The sequence below is a fragment of the Corythoichthys intestinalis genome, chromosome 5 (assembly GCF_030265065.1).
Source record: "Corythoichthys intestinalis isolate RoL2023-P3 chromosome 5, ASM3026506v1, whole genome shotgun sequence".
NCBI classification, from domain to species: Eukaryota; Metazoa; Chordata; class Actinopteri; order Syngnathiformes; family Syngnathidae; genus Corythoichthys; species Corythoichthys intestinalis.
The window spans coordinates 48,028,764-48,048,230 of NC_080399.1; the positions used below are offsets into that span (position 1 = coordinate 48,028,764).

The following is a 19,467-nucleotide window of genomic DNA, read 5'->3' on the forward strand; positions in this document are numbered from 1 at the left end:
TGAAACATACTCCAAATAGCCCCACAACGGGCTTCTGTGATTGATCATTTAGTTTTTTCCTCTTGACTTCAGAGCGTATGATTCATCTGGTCTTTGGTTGTCATGCTCTTTTTATGAGCGAAAGCTGCATTTATTTCCATGGGGACTGATGGATGGTGTTCACCTTCAAGTTGCTAGCATTATTTATCTTTTTGTAGTGCATTAAACAGCTCTGTATTATTTGCAACCATCTAGAGAGGAATAGAAAGAGCATTTCTTAATGAGACGGGTGACTTGTGACACATGAGATCCTCACCTTCAGATTGTATGCAATGAATAAAGATTTAATCACAACATTTTGGTAATTAGCTGCCCAATCGTTAATTTAAATTGGAGTAAAAACAATTTTAGGCTGCATTCGCCCGAAACATGGCGTAAATGTTCATTTAAAAATCTTTGAACTAAACTTTTTTAACATAAAAAAAATGAGATTTCCCAAAGTTGTTTGCAACCACTGTGCATCCTTTTTTTCCACCACCATGACATTTGGTTGCACGTATGTCTGTGTTTTCTGGTTCAGAATTGGATTGTTGACATTGGAACATGCTAAATGAAATCCATGGTATCCACGCTGTATCAAGTGCAGGTGGTTTGATTGGCAGTCAACACAGGAGAGGCATCTAGTTTGAGTATAGTTACTGCACATTCCCACAGGCCAACCTTATCTTCTATTTTTTAAGAGCCTTATTATATATACTTTTTTATTGGTTCAAATTTGGCAGACTTGTTAACAACAATCTTTCGCCCGATCATACAATTTATTAGTTTTGACTTGAGAGTCCTTTTAACTAGTTAATATTTGCTCTTGGACACCCAGTCTCCCTTTGAACCTCTTAGCTGTCACGTTGTCGCTTGATGTCCCACACAAGGACTTCCCAATATATTTCCCTGGTCCCACCACCTTCAATTTATCGTCGTTTTTCTTATGTTAAGCCTGACTGAGTTGAATGTTTCCTCTTCGTTTATTAGGACTGTAGTGGACCAACATAAACACGAGGACACTGGTGTTTCAACTCAGGTTAACATTCAATTTAATAACGTCACAAAAAATCCAATATAACAAAATATTTTGGGCCCAACATAAAGGAGGCCAACATAAAAAATGCTTCAACCAAAACTGACCTGCAGACCCATCACAGGGCTGCTTAAATAAGGACAGACCACTAACGACCACCAGATGCCAGACCATGAACAGCTGTGGTCGTAACCTCTAATTAGAAGAAAAAATCAAATCCCATAAGCATTCAAACAAACTTTCACCAAAGTGTACATGTTCAAAGAATATCACCTAAATAACAGTCCTGTAACACTAAATGGAGGTGGTAGCCACCACACACTCCCCCTCCTCAGAAAGTTCGCTTGCACCGCGGGAGAGATAGTCAGCAGTACTGTTCTGCTTGCCTGGAATGTACTGCACCTCGAACTTGTAGGGCTGCATGGCCAGATACCAGCGGGTTATGCGATTGTTGGTGTCCCTCATCCTCTCCAGCCATTTGAGTGCTCGGTGGTCTGTCTCCAGCACGAAGTGCCTCCCCAGCAGATAGTAACGGAGTGCATCCAAGGCCCACTTGATCGCCAGGCATTCCTTTTCGATAGTGGAATAGCGGGTTTCTCTCGGGAAGAGTTTCCGGCTGATGAAGGCAATTGGATGGCGGTCATTCGGTGGCCCCTGAAGCAAAACTGCCCCCAGACCTCTATCACACGCATCCGTCTGTAGGACAAACTCCTGCTCGAAGTCAGGGCAGTGAAGCACCGGATCCTGGCACAAGGCCTGCTGAATGTCTCTGAATGCCTTCACGGCCTCCTCAGACCACCTCAGTACACTCGATCCCCGAAGGCTGGTCATGTCTGTAAGCAGAGAGGCCCTGGCAGAGTAGTTAGGGATGAATCTGTGGTACCAACCTGACATGCCCAAGAAGGATTTCAGTTGTTTTTGGGTCCTGGGCAGAGGGCAGCACCGGATAGCCTCCACTTTTCCAATTTGTGGCTTCACAAGACCCCCTCCAATGACAAAGCCAAGGTATTCTGTCTCCCTCTTGGCAAAGGCACACTTGGCTGGATTCACAGTCAGTCCTGCGTTCTGGAGACACCTCAAGACGACTTTTAGGTGTTGCAAATGTTCATCCCAGCTGTTACTATATATAATGATGTCATCCAGATACGCCGCGGCAAATTGTGAAAGGCCACACAGTACCTTATCCATAAGACGCTGAAATGTAGCAGGCGCACCGTGAAGTCCAAATGGCATCACTCTGAAGTGGTAGAGACCCCAGGGTGTACGGAACGCCGTCAGCTCTCGAGACCTGGAGGACAATGGAACCTGCCAATAGCCCTTGCAAAGGTCAATGGTGGTAAGATATTTAGCAGTGCCCAGTCTCTCAATCAGTTCATCAATTCGAGGAGTAGGGTATGAGTCAAACTTTGAAACCGAGTTGAGATAGCGGAAATCTATGCAAAACCTAATTGTTCCATCCTTTTTAGGCACAAGTACAATTGGATTGCACCACTCACTGTACGAGGCTTCTATAATACCCAGTGACAGCATCAGATCAACTTCCCTTTTAAGGGGGTCCAAAAGTTTCTGCGGTATACGATAGCTCATCCGCTTGGGGACCGCATTGTTCTTTAAAGCCACATCATGCATTACCACAGTGGTGTAACCTGGGGTCTCCTTGAACACCTCAGACGAACAGATCTTGCCCACCTCCAGCCGCTGCTTGACTGGCAAATGGTCCAAACCGGGCTCGGAGGCTAATGTGACAGGCAAGTATTGCTCCTCCCGCTCCTCATCCTCGGTGCTCCTTATGTAGAGGGAAACTGGTCTCTCCTCCTTCGAGACCCACTCCTTCAACAGGTTTACATGGAGGACTCTGACAGCACGGCCTCGTCCTGGAAGTGCCACTTTGTATGTTGTGGGGCCCAATTTTTCTTTCACCTCATAGGGGCCCTGCCACTTGGCCAGCAATTTACTGTCTTCTGAGGGCAGCATCACTAGCACTTTCTGACCAGGATCAAAGCCCCTCTCCCTGGCTGCTGAATCATACCAGGTCTTTTGTTGCTTCTGGGAGGTTTTCATGTGTTCTCGAGCCAGAGTCGTCATCTTCTCCAATTGCTCTCTCATCTGGAGGACATAGGACACAACATTTAACTGCTCATCAGTTCGTTGCCCCTCCCACAGTTCTTTCAAAATTGTCAGGGGTCCCCTTACATCACGGCCATATAATAACTCGAAGGGAGAAAACCCAGTGGAAGCTTTGGGAACTTCCCTGTAGGCAAACAGAATGTAAGGGAGCCACTGGTCCCAGTCGGAGCCAGTCTCGTTCACAAATTTACGTAGCATCTGTTTAAGGGTTTGATTAAATCTTTCGGTGAGTCCATCAGTCTGTGGATGGTATGCCGTTGTTCTCAGGCCCTTTATTCCCAATAGCTGGTACACATCTTTAAGTAGTTTGGACATAAAATTTGTGCCCTGGTCAGTGAGTATCTCTTGAGGAAACCCAACTCTCGAAAATAACTGCAATAAGCAGAAGGCGACAGTCTTGGCCTTAATAGTTTTTAGAGGGAAGACCTCTGGATACTTTGTGGCATAGTCCGTTATTACAAGCATGAAGCGGTTACCCGATTTACTTTTTTCCACAGGTCCCACTACATCCATACCTAGTCGCTGAAATGGCGTACTCACAACTGGCAGCGGGTGGAGAGGAGCTTTGTGAGGACGTCTGGCTGATGTTATTTGGCACTCCGGACAGCTTCGGCAGAACTGCTCGACATCTTTACGCAAGCCGGGCCAGTAAAAATAACGCTTCACGCGGGCTAAGGTCTTGTGCTTCCCCAGGTGACCAGCCCAGGGTATAGCATGGCCCAATCTCAGAACAATTCCTCTTACTGCTCGGGGAACCACCAGCTGCTTAATTGAACCATTTTGTCTGTAAAGAATGTCGTTTTGAACACAGAAGTCATTTCCCTTAGCTTTAGCTTCTTCAAAATACTGTGCAAGATTTGGATCCTGGTGCTGCAGCTCCAAAATATTACCCGGGATCTTAAAATCCTGCAGTACATCCAGCTCTGGAGTGTCAGTGTGAGTCACCGCCGTCCCACGAAACTTCTCTCGCCTCTTTTGTCGTTTGGATTTGTGTTCCTTTGCCCTTTCTGTGGAGAATTCAACATTATAAAATGGCAAGGCCCTGAGGTCTGAAACAATTTCTTCAGATTGCTTTGACTGGGCCCGAGTCACTACGACATTACACTGAGGATGCGGTAACAGGTCAATTAGCACCGGTAGATCACCCCACAGAATGACAGGAAAAGGCAAGTTATCTGCCACACCAACATTCAGCAGATAAGTCTGACCATTCACAGTCAAATAGACATCAGTAGTTGGATATTCCTTTTCATCAACATGGACACAACAGATAGGAACAGTCTCACTGGTGCAGATAGAATACGGTGGAACATATTTACGCCGAACTAATGTTTGTGTACTTCCTGTATCAATCAATGCTTTAAGTGTCCGACCATTTAGCTCCACGAACCTCTCCTGTAAATTATGCTTTGCCCCAACCTGTTGAGTCTCTTCCCTGGGCACAAATCCCATCTGAGACAATTTGACAGTATTCTGAGGGCACCTGGGTTTAGTGTGACCCTCCTGTCCACATAAATAACAGATTGGCTTTTTCCCATGGAAGTTTGAAGAAGGTGCTGACGTAAAGTTCCCCCTTTCAAAGGGCTTACCAACACTTGGTGCCGGGGGGGGCTGACCAAAGTCCCCCTTACTCCCGCTTTTATGCGCCCATGGCTGATGCTTCCCTCTTGCAGCCACAAACACATTAGCCAATGTGGCAGCCTCGTCTGCCGACTCCGGATCATGTTCTTTGATCCATACCTGGAGTTCTGGTGACAACATTCTCAAATACTGTTCAAGAATTATCATTTCGTTAATTTGGTCAACAGTTTTACCTCTCGGCTGGACCCATTTCCCATACAGCTCCTTCAGCCTGATGTAAAGTTCTTTGGGAGTTTCCTCGGGGTCCACCTGAAGTGAGCGGAACCTCTGCCTGTAGGTTTCGCTGTTGATCTCATATTTCTGCAAGATAGCCGACTTGACTTGGTCATAATTCATTGACACATCAACATCCATGTGAACAAAAGCGCTTCTGGCCTTGCCAGTTAGCAATGGTATTAGATGGAAAGCCCAGTCTACTTTTGGCCATCTACAGGCAGCCGCAATTCGTTCAAATGTAATAAGGAAGTGTTCAATATCGTCTTCCTCACTCAGCTTTTGCAGTTTAGGTAGCTGAGGCATTGGGGAGGAAGCCTGAGAATAGTTGCCAGATAACCTCTGCACAGGTGTGGCCACTTCAGGCTCTGATGATGATGACTGCCGTATTCAGGGCGTGGCTTGAGTCTGAACCTCCATTTTGAGTAGAGTGAACTGCTCTTGTAGTTCTCTGAAGTTATTGGCCTGTCTAACCGCCTCCTTGTCCCAATAAGCCTCCATGGCTTTCTGCTGGCCTATATGGGCTTTGAGAAGGTTAGAGAGGTCGGCTAATGTTGGTTCACTTGCCTCCTCTTCCATGACCGGCAGTCCACCAACAGCCCCCTCCTCTTCAGGGCCATATCCTCCCCTTCCAGATGAGCCCGGTTCTGGGCTGGCACGGCACATGCGTCCTCTTCCTCTAACGGGCATAGTTGAGGATGAATGGTACAAAAGAAAAAAATTTCAAAAAAGGAAAACGGAGCAAAAAATACACCAGTGTCCAACTAGAGGATCCCACCACTGCCACCAAATGTAGTGGACCAACATAAACACGAGGACACTGGTGTTTCAACTCAGGTTAACATTCAATTTAATAACGTCACAAAAAATCCAATATAACAAAATATTTTGGGCCCAACATAAAGGAGGCCAACATAAAAAATGCTTCAACCAAAACTGACCTGCAGACCCATCACAGGGCTGCTTAAATAAGGACAGACCACTAACGACCACCAGATGCCAGACCATGAACAGCTGTGGTCGTAACCTCTAATTAGAAGAAAAAATCAAATCCCATAAGCATTCAAACAAACTTTCACCAAAGTGTACATGTTCAAAGAATATCACCTAAATAACAGTCCTGTAACACTAAATGGAGGTGGTAGCCACCACAAGGACTATAATACTGAATTTGATTATTTTCATAATAGATTTTTTAAATGCTTAATGTGCCCTTGACCAATGACTTTTAATGTATTACTGTTGTGGCAACATTAAGTATCTTACATAACACATACAGCATTACAATTAAAGTAAAAACCAATCGTGTTTAAATTTGGGGGCCTTAGATTAGCTTGAACACCTTTTAGGAAGTCAAATTGAGGTCTGTTTCAGTGTTTGTAGATAAGATTTGTTTTTAAATTATTTGTTTATTGTTCTGTTACTTGCCCCTCAACTGAATAACTAATGATGAACTGAACTGATGTTGGAGTGGAGGTAACAATGAGACTAATGCAATACACTGTTCATGGCCTGTCTTTAATTAATGTGCTCCAGGGTTGAACTATTTGGACCCACAATCTTCTGTAACAGGCAGCCCTGACATCTTAAAAGGCCTGTCATTATATCCATCCAGATCATTTTTGTCTTGCCACTAAAATATTCAAATTTATGTATTATCCACCTACAAGTAATGAATTACATTACCTTTTGATTACAGAGTCAGATTGCCGGAATCATGCCAGCCGAACCACCGGAACCGCGCTAGTGCAATTCCAACGACTCGGGCCGGCAGAATTTCGGCAACCCGGGCAAAAGGCTTAACTCCACGCGTTCACCTTAGTTTTAACGCCTTGTACTGACTCCATTTTAAAAGCTTGAAAAAGGCTTCCAAACACAAATTGACAATTTATCCCAAGTCGAAAGCAATCATAGAGCAAAGCAAAACAGCAAAGAGACCCAGGCGAAGAGGAAGACTGAATACAGAGTTGCCATCAACAAAAGATTCCCGTGAAAAGACAGCACTAGCTAAAGAGTTCAGTCTTTTGAGACTGGTGAGGCGTGCTGTGATCCGGAAGAAGGGTGTGTTTGGGCATTGTTTAGGGTAAATTTCCATTGCAGGTTGGGTCGATGAGTCCGTGCGTTACTGTTGCCAAGGCAACCAGAGTTCGAGATTTTGTCAGCCTCAGCGATGAGTGTTCAAGTTCTCAGAAGTGGAGTCTTCTTGTTGTCAGGCATTCCTTGTGGAAAAACAGGATGTCCCGCCATTTGTTCTGGACTGTCCAAAAGAGCTGATTGCGGGATTCAGTGGTGCAGACGTGGGCTTATAGATGTCTTGCCTATCACCCACTTGTCAGCGTCAATCTCGCTCAGTCAGCTGCATGTCGCAAACGTTGGGCTTTCGTGGTCAGAAGGCGTTCTGTATCTGTTATGCCCTTATCTTCCCGTTGTCTTGGTGCTGCAAATTCCAATCATTCCAAGTTCAAATCTCATACTATCAAATTTGTTCTGCTTGTTTTTCTTAAACTATGATATAAATGATATTTATTTTTATATTTGTGTGTTAGAGTAATACAAAAAGTCAAACAATAAATATGGAAAAGGATGCTATTCCCAACAGTATCGATACAAGTTTAATTCATGGATTGGATCAAATCAACCCAGCCTGTGAGAATGTTTGATCCATGAGCCATATCTCAGCTCATATAATTTCAGGTGCACAAATGACAAATGAGGTGCACACACTTGAAGTGCCTTTATAGTAATCCACAGTTATATTTCATTTTGTTAACAGATAAGCAATGCTAATACACCATTTTGAACATTTTTGGCTCAAAAACGAGTTTCACCTGATGACATGCCCTCGGAGTCAACAAGAACACACGGTAAGGGGTGGAAGTCCCAATTTGTTTTCTTCCAAAAATTATGACAAGAAATTTTAATGGGCTGTGCTAAGCGATCCGGCAGTTTATTGCATGTCAACCCACCTAAAAGTGCCCCATTTTTTAGCTTTTGCGCCAAGTTTAGGGATCATAACTCAGGGGCGTCACCTAGCCTTAGGGAAAGGGGGGCTCAACCCCCAGGTGATATACAGGATGTTAATGAACTTCGCGCACAAACCCTAACAGCAAAAGAAGGCTGAAAATTTTGTCATTCACCTTCCAAGCCGTTTATCCTCATGAGGGTCATTTGGATGCTGGAGCCTGTCCTGGCTAACTAAGGCCAGTATGCCGGGTGCTGAGAAGTTAGTCATTATTATTAATTTAGTTGTTGTTTTTTTTGTTTTTTTTGTTTATTTTAATACTGTAAACCAACAAAAAGAAGTTTGCACAATTACAATATTTTCACAGCATAAAAAAGATAAAATATCTGTACAGATAGCTGGTATACAAATTATCAGATGATCAGAAATATCTGATTTTAGCCAGAATAAAATTAGGTTACTACAAATTTTTTTCATCAGATTTCCTGTTATTCGAATACTGAACTATGGGTACAACTTACAGATTAACATCGACATATTCAGGACGACTTTCGACAAGGCCAGAACAATATTAAAGCAAAAAAAAAAAAAAAAAAAAAAGGAGCAATTATCGGAATTCTATCGTTATCAACAGATTTCCAGGTGCAGGTATCGAGATCAGATCAAGTGATAAACTGTGGCTGGGTGAATAAGGCTTTTGAAATTTTTGAAATTTTGATGATGTAATAGTTCAAAAGGCTGCCAAAATGTTGTTCTTCCTTAAAGTTGCCCTTCATTGGGATGTCTAAGGATACGTTCACACTTCAAGGCCTGATGCCCGATTCAGATTTTTTTGTTATTTCCCTTTTTTGTGTGTGTGTAGCCATTCTCATTGCAAAAACAAATGCGATGGAATGCGTCTGTGACATTAACACGTATACACACTACGCACGTTACGTGTTGCACTGCTTATGGAACAAAATTTGGTCACTTCAGGTCTCCGCGCTCACAGTTTTTTTTTCAATTTTAAGGATTTTATGTTACCTGAGCCAACATTTTCTTAACTTGATAGAATTAATTATGGTATCAAAAACATAAAAGGTATTCCATCCACTCTCGTCCACCATTATTTGTTCGCATCTGTTGTTTGTTTTGTCGAATAATTTCTAGAAGTGTCCGGTATTATTAGGTAGCCGATAATATCAGCCGATAAAAAGCATTTTAAAATGATATCGGATAATATCGACATCGGTTTTTCATTAACTGTTTTTGGGCCAATATGGCAGTGGCAATGGCAGTGCTGTCATGTCCATGTTTACACTATTTTGATTTCAACAATAAACATAGTGGTTCAACAATGAATGATTTTTTTTAGCATTGCTTTTAATGGTTCAATATTTTATCAAACTGTTTAAAATCAATAGCATAGCATCAATCATTCTGCATTCAACAGAAGTCGTTCATAACACTGCAACACTGCCTGATCTTTCTCTAGCCCTATTTCATGAAAATATTCAATGAACCTCTAATCCCACCTGGAATTCTTTATCATTTCTTAATCATATCTCTGAAAAAGCTATTATGCAAAACCTTCGTAGGTTCTGTTTGAAATAATTGTTAATTACGGAGAAGTTCCTGTCAAGACTCATGCTGTTGAAATTAATCACTAAGTAGCCTTCCATTTCATATTCGTGTTAATCGTCTTCATTAATGTCCTGGTAGAAGTGGATTTCTGGATCATTTACTGTACTCATAATATTTGTGATCTTCAAAGTCAAAATACGTTAAGTCTGTATACTGACACCACATCCGTCAGAATTTTGCCTCTGTAAAAAATCATATTGTCATTCACAGCTAACTAAACAATAATTCCCATCCTCTCCTTATGTCTGAGCTGTGGGAAAGGTTGGCAAACCTCAAACTTTGCATTGGGCAGGTACCGCTAACAAGAAACCGTCACAGCAATGCAAATAGTACGGCCTCAAAGTCCCATGTTCAGTCCTATATCACACTTCCTCTTTGAATTCTTACTCCACATTTGAAGATATCAAACTGACGCCAACAAATTATGACACATTGTTTTGAAATGCACTGGTGAATATAGAATGTAGAAGAGTAACAGTGTTTAAATATTACTCAGTTTTAACGGATTTCTCCCCCGTAATGCTTCATTAAGAATATTATGGCAGCTCATTGTGAAGAGCTTAACATTGAGTATGTCCCTTGAGGATGAGTCTAAGAGTAAAAATGCTTCCTTCATGGCCATTAACCATAAATATAAGTCTCTTGACCCAATCATTGCTAGTGCTTATACAGCTTAATTAAAATCCGCTTAAGCATCACAGCATTTGACCTTTAATATAATGTTTGGAGGCAAACATTTCTCATTTAATGCCTACCAAGGGTTCTGAGTTGGGATTAAAAAAAAACAACAACAAACAAATCTTTCATTCATTCACAGTCATTCATTCATTCATCTTCTGAGTCACTTATCCAAACAAGGGTCGCGGAGGTTCTGGAGCCTCTCCCAGCTAAATGTGCAGTAGGTGGGGTGTGAGGTTCACCCTGAATTAGTTGCCAGCCAATCGCAGGGCACGAGATGAACAACCATCAATACACATACTCATACTTAGGGACAATTTGGAGTCTTCCATCAACCTCACATAAGAAAATTAATACTGTTGCAATTGTTGAATCTGGAAATATAGTTTTCACCATGTCTGTGATGTGGTCAGCTGCAGAGAGTGAAATGTTGTACTTGACAAGAAAGTGGCAAAAGGGATCTTCAGCTATTGTCACGGTAAGTGTTGATCTGTGGGATTGTAGGATTTACTTCTTGACACATTGTGTAAAAGTACTGCTGTTTTAAAGTTAGTTTTTAGATCATAAAATCCACTTACTGCATCTTTGACGTGCTTTCGGCAAAGAACACAGTACATACTGTAAATGCATTCCTGATCAAAGCATAATCGCACAGAATGAGATTTTATTCTACTGCCCATAATGCTTTTTCACCGTGAATTGAGCTAGAAGTCTATTCTTCAGGTTGCAAAGTTGATGTGTGAAGTGTTGTGTTTTACATGCTGTCCATGAACATGGCGGGTGACCGACTGGAGGAGTGTACGAGTTGGCTGAAGCGCGAGGCTGTTCTTTTGTGTTGTTTTGTTGGCATCAGCTACTATTTACAATAGTCGCGTTCCTTATTACAAATAAACCATTGACAACCCTAGCGAAGGTGGCCTTGTCCTTGTAGAGGCTACAATATACCTGTTTAGTTAGTTTTTTTTTTTTTTTTTTTTACTTTCATGTTTTCTCATATGATTCTTTATTGTATGACATATCCGTTAAAAAGATTGCCTGTATTTTGTGCGGGATTTTCAAACTTACAAGTTAAAAGGTATGGTAATTGTTGTCTTCTTTGTTAGATTTCTAAATTATCTCAATGGGTGTGGTTGAGGTTGGTGGTGCGGGAGATAAGGAATGTAGATGGACTAAGGTACCTTGATTGTTCAACTATAAGGCAAGTTTGACCATAGATTGCACACATCAAGTTTTAGAAGAAAACTGTATTTGTTTATATATAAACTTCATTGGACTATAAGCCCTATTGCCCACATAACATTGTGAGATATTGACAACGAAAGACATACAGCTCATTAGTCTGGAAAAATCGAAAATAAGCCGCACTGGATGATGAACTGCAGAGTTCCAAGGTTCAATGTTTTATAATCCAAATATTATGGTGAATGGGTTGGAATCTGATCCACAAGTGCCCATTTCATTTCACTGGGCAATTGTCCCTCACCAACAACATTAATCTTCTTGTGAGGTCTGCTTACACAATATTTTTTGATACTCATACCATTGATGTTTCACTGAGTTTTCCAGTCTCTTCCTGTCAGGCATAGGACACAACACAAAGAAACATGTCAATGTTTGAAAGGGAATCCAAACAAGCCTGTTTATCAGCGCAAAAGAGTCAAATGTGTTCACACCTTTGACCGGCACATTACACCCTTTACACTCTTTTCCAAGCACATGCTGAAATCGAAAAACTGAAAAAAAGAAATTGTCAAAACATGGTGTATCCAGTCCATACTGCTAGGCACTCCTGAATGAATGGTGTTCTTTAGCTTCCAATAAATTCAGCTAACTCATCTGAAAGCCAGTCAGGGGGCTGCTTAGCATACTCTAGAGTCTAGACGTTTGCATTTATGACTGTGAGTGAGAAAATGTTTTCTGTGCTTATGGCATGTAATTGCATGTTTATAGACTTTGTGAACCCAAGTTGCTACCGTTTCTTACAATTCTTTAAACGAAGCTTTAAAGGGTACCTTGAATAGAAAGACATGTAGTTCTTAAAAGACAAATGTTGGTACGAGTTACAAGAATTTGATATTAAAAGGGCTCTTAATGTTTTCATTTTAATAAAATTTGTAAAATTTTAAATTAAAAAAAAAAAAAAAAACGAGTAGCTCACGATTGTTATTGACGTCGTTATTGACGCTGCCATACTTCACAGTGTCACTCTGAACCATCTCGTCATTGACACCTTGTGGCGTATTTAAATCACTATCTTACATAATTAAAGAGTGACACGTGGAGTGACACTATGAAGTAAGGCAGCGTCGCCCTGTGATGTCATCACCCGACGACGTCAACAAAAATGGCGACCAACTCGTTCAAATAATTTTACAAATATTATTGAAACGAAAACATTAAGAGGGGATTTAACATCAAGTTATTATAACTTGTACTAACATTCATCTTTTAAAGTAATTCTAAAAAGATAAATTTAGTATGAGTTATAATAATTTGATATTAAAACCCCTCTTAATGTTTTTGTTTTAATAAAGTTTGTAAAATTATTTTAAGTGTAGGTCGCCATTCTTGTTACGTCGCAGTGCGTGACGTCACTGGTCCCGTTGCCGAAATTCCAACGTGTCATTCGTTAGCTTTCCCAACATGTCGTCAGTTCTTCCCCTTGAATCTTGCAACCTTTCGCCACATTTCAGGCTTCAAACATAAAGATATGAAATTTAATTTTTTTGTCAAGAATCAACAACAAGTGGGACACAATCGTGAAGTGGAACAACATTTATTGGATAATTTAAACTTTTTTAACAAATAAAAAACTGAAAAGTGGGGCGTGCAATATTATTCGGCCCCTTTACTTTCAGTGCAGCAAACTCACTCAAGTTCAGTGAGGATCTCTGAATGATCCAATGTTGTCCTGAATGACCGATGATGATAAATAGAATCCACCTGTGTGTAATCAAGTCTCCGTATAAATGCACCTGCTCTGTGATAGTCTCAGGGTTCTGTTTAAAGTGCAGAGAGCATTATGAAAACCAAGGAACACACCAGGCAGGTCCGAGATACTGTTGTGGAGAAGTTTAAAGTCGGATTTGGATATAAAAAGATTTCCCAAGCTTTAAACATCTCAAGAAGCACTGTGCAAGCCATCATATTGAAATGGAAGGAGCATCAGACCACTGCAAATCTACCAAGACCCGGCCGTCCTTCCAAACTTTCTTCTCAAACAAGGAGAAAACTGATCAGAGATGCAGCCAAGAGGCCTATGATCGCTCTGGATGAACTGCAGAGATCTACAGCTGAGGTGGGAGAGTCTGTCCATAGGACAACAATCAGTCGTACACTGCACAAATCTGGCCTTTATGGAAGAGTGGCAAGAAGAAAGCCATTTCTCAAAGATATCCATAAAAAGTCTCGTTTAAAGTTTGCCACAAGCCACCTGGGAGACACACCAAACATGTGGAAGAAGGTGCTCTGGTCAGATGAAACCAAAATTGAACTTTTTGGCCACAATGCAAAACGATATGTTTGGCGTAAAAGCAACACAGCTCATCACCCTGAACACACCATCCCCACTGTCAAACATGGTGGTGGCAGCATCATGGTTTGGGCCTGCTTTTCTTCAGCAGGGACAGGGAAGATGGTTAAAATTGACAGGAAGATGGATGCAGCCAAATACAGGAACATTCTGGAAGAAAACCTGTTGCTATCGGCACAAGACCTGAGACTGGGACGGAGATTTATCTTCCAACAGGACAATGATCCAAAACATAAAGCCAAATCTACAATGGAATGGTTCAAAAATAAACGTATCCAGGTGTTAGAATGGCCAAGTCAAAGTCCAGACCTGAATCCAATCGAGAATCTGTGGAAAGAGCTGAAGACTGCTGTTCACAAACACTCTCCATCCAACCTCACTGAGCTCGAGCTGTTTTGGAAGGAAGAATGGGCAAGAATGTCAGTCTCTCCATGTGCAAAACTGATAGAGACATACCCCAAGCGACTTGCAGCTGTAATTGGAGCAAAAGGTGGCGCTACAAAGTATTAACGCAAGGGGGCCGAATAATATTGCACGCCCCACTTTTCAGTTTTTTATTTGTTAAAAAAGTTTAAATTATCCAATAAATTTTGTTCCACTTGACGATTGTGTCCCACTTGTTGTTGATTCTTGACAAAAAATTAAAATTTTATATCTTTATGTTTGAAGCCTGAAATGTGGCGAAAGGTTGCAAGGTTCAAGGGGGCCGAATACATTTGCAAGGCACTGTAATTATGTAGATTGTTAGCATCCAGAGCTGTCGTGTGCTTACAGTACAGGCCAAAGAGCACACCTTGTGTAATCCATGTCTTGTACATTGTAACACGTGGTAGCTAGGATACGTGTATAAAAGTACCAAAAAGGGGAGAAGCTTCGACTCATGCACATTTATGCACAAAAAATAATATTTCCACCTTGACCACTCTTCACTCGGAAGCTCAGCAGTACGCAAACACGCGTTCCCTGACGAACTCCCAACATTGTTGTAAGGTCCACGTTAGAGTCACTGTCGTCGCTGTAGCGTGCCATAGTGCTTTAATTATTTAGTATGATTTGGGGAAAACTCCCACGAAGAATAGTCAACAAAAAAGATAGCACTCACTCGAAGATCCAGGAATTAGACCGATACCATGGCAATGTCGCAGCCGCGATTAGGCCGTCAATTCCACAAAATAGACTGATCCGAAAAGCCGCTGTGGGACCGACGAATAAAAAAAAATGGACAGATCCGAAACCAATATTGCAGACGCGGTGGGACCGTCGGATCCAGAAAATAGACGGATCCCTTACTTGACTGAGGATCCAGGAAAAATGTTCGGGCGCTAGTTGTAACGTGTGGTGGGTAGGATACGTGCATACAGGGACCAGAAAGGGGAGAAGCTTCCACTTATGCACATTTATTCACTAAAAATAATATATCCCACCTTGACCACTCACTTCACTCCCCTTGTTTTCATTTGACTGGAAATTGCATCCAAAAGCAGCACATCGTGGCACTTTACTTCACGAGTTTAGGCCGCAATAAGCAATTGTTGAACACGAAAGATACCAATGACGTCATCACTGCGAGCCCGCAAACCATGGCGCCAACTAACGGTCAAAATATGGACTAAATATATAAAATATTGCCATTGATTTAACATTTTATGTGTTTCTGACAACATATTTTAGTACAAGAGAACAATTGTGGTTTATTAGAGCCTACATGTATTTAAGTTAGAGGATCACTTTAAGAACTACATGTCCTTCTATCCGTGGATCCCGTTAAAGAACTTAAAATACACTTTTACCCTTGTCCAAGCTTGTTTACCATTGTCCCAGTTGGAAGAATGACTTCTTAAGTGGAGACATGTGCATTGACGTAAAAAGTATTATTGCAGTAAATATTAAGGTGGCGTAAGAGAGATTATGCGCATTTCTGGTCACTTGTTTATTTTGGATGACTTCCTGTTGATTTTGGAGCTAATCTGAGGCCATGTCTACACGTAGCAGGATATTTTGCAAAGATAAGTACTTTTTCTACGGTTTGGCCTATCATCCACACGTACACCCACATTTAAACAAGTGTTCTTAAAACTTCCATCCAAAGTGAAGATGTGCGAATTCTGCATTTGTGACGCCATCATGAGGACACTGATAACCGAAGATTTAACCATGGAAACGTCACTGACTGTGACAAAACTTTGTCCGTACGTCACACATTAGACCAATGTTTACATGTGGAGTATATTAGATAGGTGCTTTTTTGCTTCCATTTATTTAAAAACTCTTTCAGTGCTTTATATTGAACAACACATGCGAAGGCTCGGGGTATTATCGACAATAATTTTTCGCACATTGTTATGAATGTACTTAATGAATAAATGCGGTTGGCTGTGGAAGCTGTTCTTTTTCTACAAACGTGCTGGTGTGGACTTCATTATTTTTTTCCGACATATTAGGGCAGGATCCTCGGTTTTAAGAAAATAAATAAATAAATACCTGCTCGGTGTAGACATGGCCTTAGTCACTCTCTCTTGATTTCAGGTCCCACCCACCCGCACATTTTGGGGCATTTCTGGGTCACTTCCTATTGCTTTTGGGGAAATTCCAGGTGACTTTCTGTTGATTTGAGGTCACTTTCTGTTGATTTTGGAGCTATTCTGAATCACAATCGTTTAATTTCAGGTCACTCTTTGTTGCTTTTGGGCCAATTTTCAGTTCACATCCTGTTGATTTTGGGTCACTTCCTATTGATGTCGGGGCTATTGTTATTGCTTTTGGGGAAATCCCAGGTGACTTCCTGTTGATTTTGGGTCACTTCCTATTGATTTTGGGGCTATTGTTATTGCTTTTGGGGAAATTCTACATCACTTCCTGTTGATTTTGGGGTCATTCCTATTGCTTTTGGGGAAATTCTAGATCACTTCCTGTTGATTTCAGGTGACTTCCTGTGATTTTGGGGCTATTCAGCAGCACATGCTTTGGATTTAGATTCACTGTTGATTTTGGGGTAACTCTGAGTCACGCTCTATTGATTGTGGGTCACATCCTGTCGATGTTAGGGCATTTGCCAATTGTCAAATGCCTCCATTAAAAGAGAGTAGCACTTTTCCTTTTGACAGAATCCCAAAGAGAGGCAGTTGATAATGAAAATGATGTCACTTCCAGGATGCTAATTGCCCCTGTGGGGCATATTTGCCCAATTAACACATATGAAACAGAACATAAACATACAGCATAAAATCTTTTTTTTTCTCTCCTTTTTTTCAAAAGGGTCATCAATGAAAAAAATACATCATATGTTAACTAACACTTAAATGTTTTTATGAAAACAGTTTTAATGTATTAATTTTGTTTTGTGGTCTTCAAAAGCCTCTTGTAAAAGAAAAATGTCACTGAGGGACAAGTAATTTTGACAAACGTATCTTTAACAGTTTTACAGAACTGTAAAATGATATTTCAAATTTAAAAATCACCATTATATGAATGTCTTAAATTAAGTTTTGTTTTTGATGACAGTGTATTCACTACATTCTATAATAGTGTGTTCTCAAAAAAGCCTCATTTGGTAGCTTTCATCTCAAGGAGGTAATATGGCATGTTTTTGTCTAATGTTTCATTTTTATTTTTACCAAAACAATGGTCTTTATCATTATGCACATTTCAAACCATTCATAAAAAAGTAACTACATGTAGGTCATTTTGACAGGTGCGCAGTTTGCATATTTATGGCATTGCAGTTTCGTCCAAATATGCCAGAGTCATTTGGAACAGGACCAATATTCCAGACGGAACGCTACTATATATCAATAGTCATGGCATTTAAATGTCACACTGGATTGGATACATGTGTCACCATCACCACCTGGAGCTTGTTGTTATACGGTACATTCTCCATTGCTAAGCAAAGGGTCATTTGTAGTGTTTAGAGTGTGGTGGATATGTGAACCAGATTCCCCTCAGACTAAGAAATAAATGCAAAGCATGTTGCCTAGCATGCATGTTTCTTTTGCTACCCTCCCTACATTTAATCCCATGGCAAATGATCCAGAGAGGTGCATATAGTGCCAAACCCCAGTTATCTGGCAGAGGATCACACAGATGGGCCAGACTGAGTCTACTGAACCTTCAGGCAGCTGGTAGTGGTGATGCACAGGATGCCTTATATCAACAGGATGCAGAGCATAGAAGCTACACAGGCTGATCCAACAGAGACTTGAAACGAGCACCCACCTGCAGACCATATTATCCAGAGACCGTAATCAATTATTTGACTTGGTCCTTGTAACGTATTCCATCCAACCAACATGCTGTCTGTTTTTGTCTTCTATTTTGTCCTGCTACAGTTATTAATTACAACTTATTTATGGATATTTTCAGGCTAATGAGCTGAATGTATTTAGGTGTAAATATCCCTTAATACAATGCAGAAACCTGCTTCTTCATAGTCAGTGCAATTTATAAGCCTATATGGAAAAATATGTGTGTGCGTGTGTGTCTGTGTTTGGGATTCACTTTTACGACTTTGCCGCTCGTATAACATTGTTAATTGTCAGAAGTTGACCCTTTAAAATCTGACGTGTCGGCAGTGACACATTTACGCATGCGTTGACGTGTTCTGTGCACATATCATTTTTGAAGCGTCGTCACCCACGTGCAGCTTGTTGGTCGTGTTTGAAAGTACGGAGGTTGAATACTGTCAAGGAATTCCTTCCCAACATATGCTTCTCAAATGTTAAGATATAGCTTAAGCTTTATTATTGGACACGTGTTATCTAAAAATTAATTATTCAGAGCACAGCTGTCTGCATCTTAAGGTGAGGGAGGGCAGGCAGGTGTTTTAAAGGGTAAAGCTGCTCTTCAAAAGGTACAATGTAACATTTAATTGGTAAAACGCGGCATGGCCACCCTCGCTTCATGATATGACGTATTTTGACGTATTTTGTCTTATAATCATGGGACCATTGTTTTACCAGTTAACCCTGCCTTCCAGTATTATAACAGCCCTCTGAGCTCTGCCAAGTCGGAGCATCGTTGTACTTCGTGTGGGATAGATTTAGCGCAAGCTATTGCGTTATTTCATCAACATGAGGAAGAGGATGGACCACATTTGTCGTCATTTTCTTTGGATGAGTCGGTGTGTGAGAAGAGTGACAGCGGTGGGGAGGGGGACACTCCCTGGAAGTGTGGGCTGTGTGACGTAGCCCTGTGTCTCGTTCCAGGACGAAACTGCGTTGTATGCCTGAAAAGAAATTGAACTGAACTGGTTTATTGTAAAAAAAAATTAAAATACTTTTTTTCAATGATATATTGTTTTTTTTTTTCACAATCAATCTTTTTAATTTGTACATAGATGTGTGTGTTCGAGAAACTTGATTTTATTTAGGTAACACTATAATAACTATCCATTTTACTAGTTAATAGATCATTAGTAAACTGTCGATAAATTATTTATTGTTGATTTGTGAAGTTTTTGTTAACAGTTTGTTAAGCATTTACAGGGTGTTCCAATATGGTTGACCCCATTATAAATGCCCATGCTAGTTGATGGATCTTAATAAAACTATATACACTTTATGTTGAAGGTCATACATTTTATTGGTTAAATATACAAAGAAAAGTACACATTTAGGTGGTTCTATGGCAGATTTTCAT

The 19,467-nt window shown here is 40.9% G+C and overlaps 1 protein-coding gene across 1 annotated transcript; it reads right to left on the reverse strand.

The window, feature by feature from the left end:
- Positions 1-1,058: 1,058 nt before the first annotated feature.
- LOC130916648 (uncharacterized) lies at positions 1,059-5,725 on the reverse strand. Its single transcript, XM_057837522.1, has 4 exons — positions 5,510-5,725; positions 4,996-5,416; positions 3,248-4,929; positions 1,059-3,160 (listed from the first exon to the last, which is right to left on the reverse strand). Exons 1-4 carry the CDS (start codon positions 5,723-5,725, stop codon positions 1,349-1,351), a joined length of 4,131 nt encoding a protein of 1,376 aa, XP_057693505.1. The 3' UTR covers positions 1,059-1,348.
- Between the last annotated feature and the right edge of the window lie 13,742 nt (positions 5,726-19,467).

Bases quoted from the DNA above. Each gene is read 5' to 3' on its own strand.
- LOC130916648 (XM_057837522.1), bottom strand. From the start codon at position 5,725: ATGCCCGTTAGAGGAAGAGGACGCATGTGCCGTGCCAGCCCAGAACCG. The intron at 5,417-5,509 runs GTTAGACAGGCC...TGAATACGGCAG, and splicing joins CTTATTGGGACAAGGAGGCG to TCATCATCATCAGAGCCTGA. The intron at 3,161-3,247 runs GTAAGGGGACCC...TATGTCCTCCAG, and splicing joins AGTTATTATATGGCCGTGAT to ATGAGAGAGCAATTGGAGAA.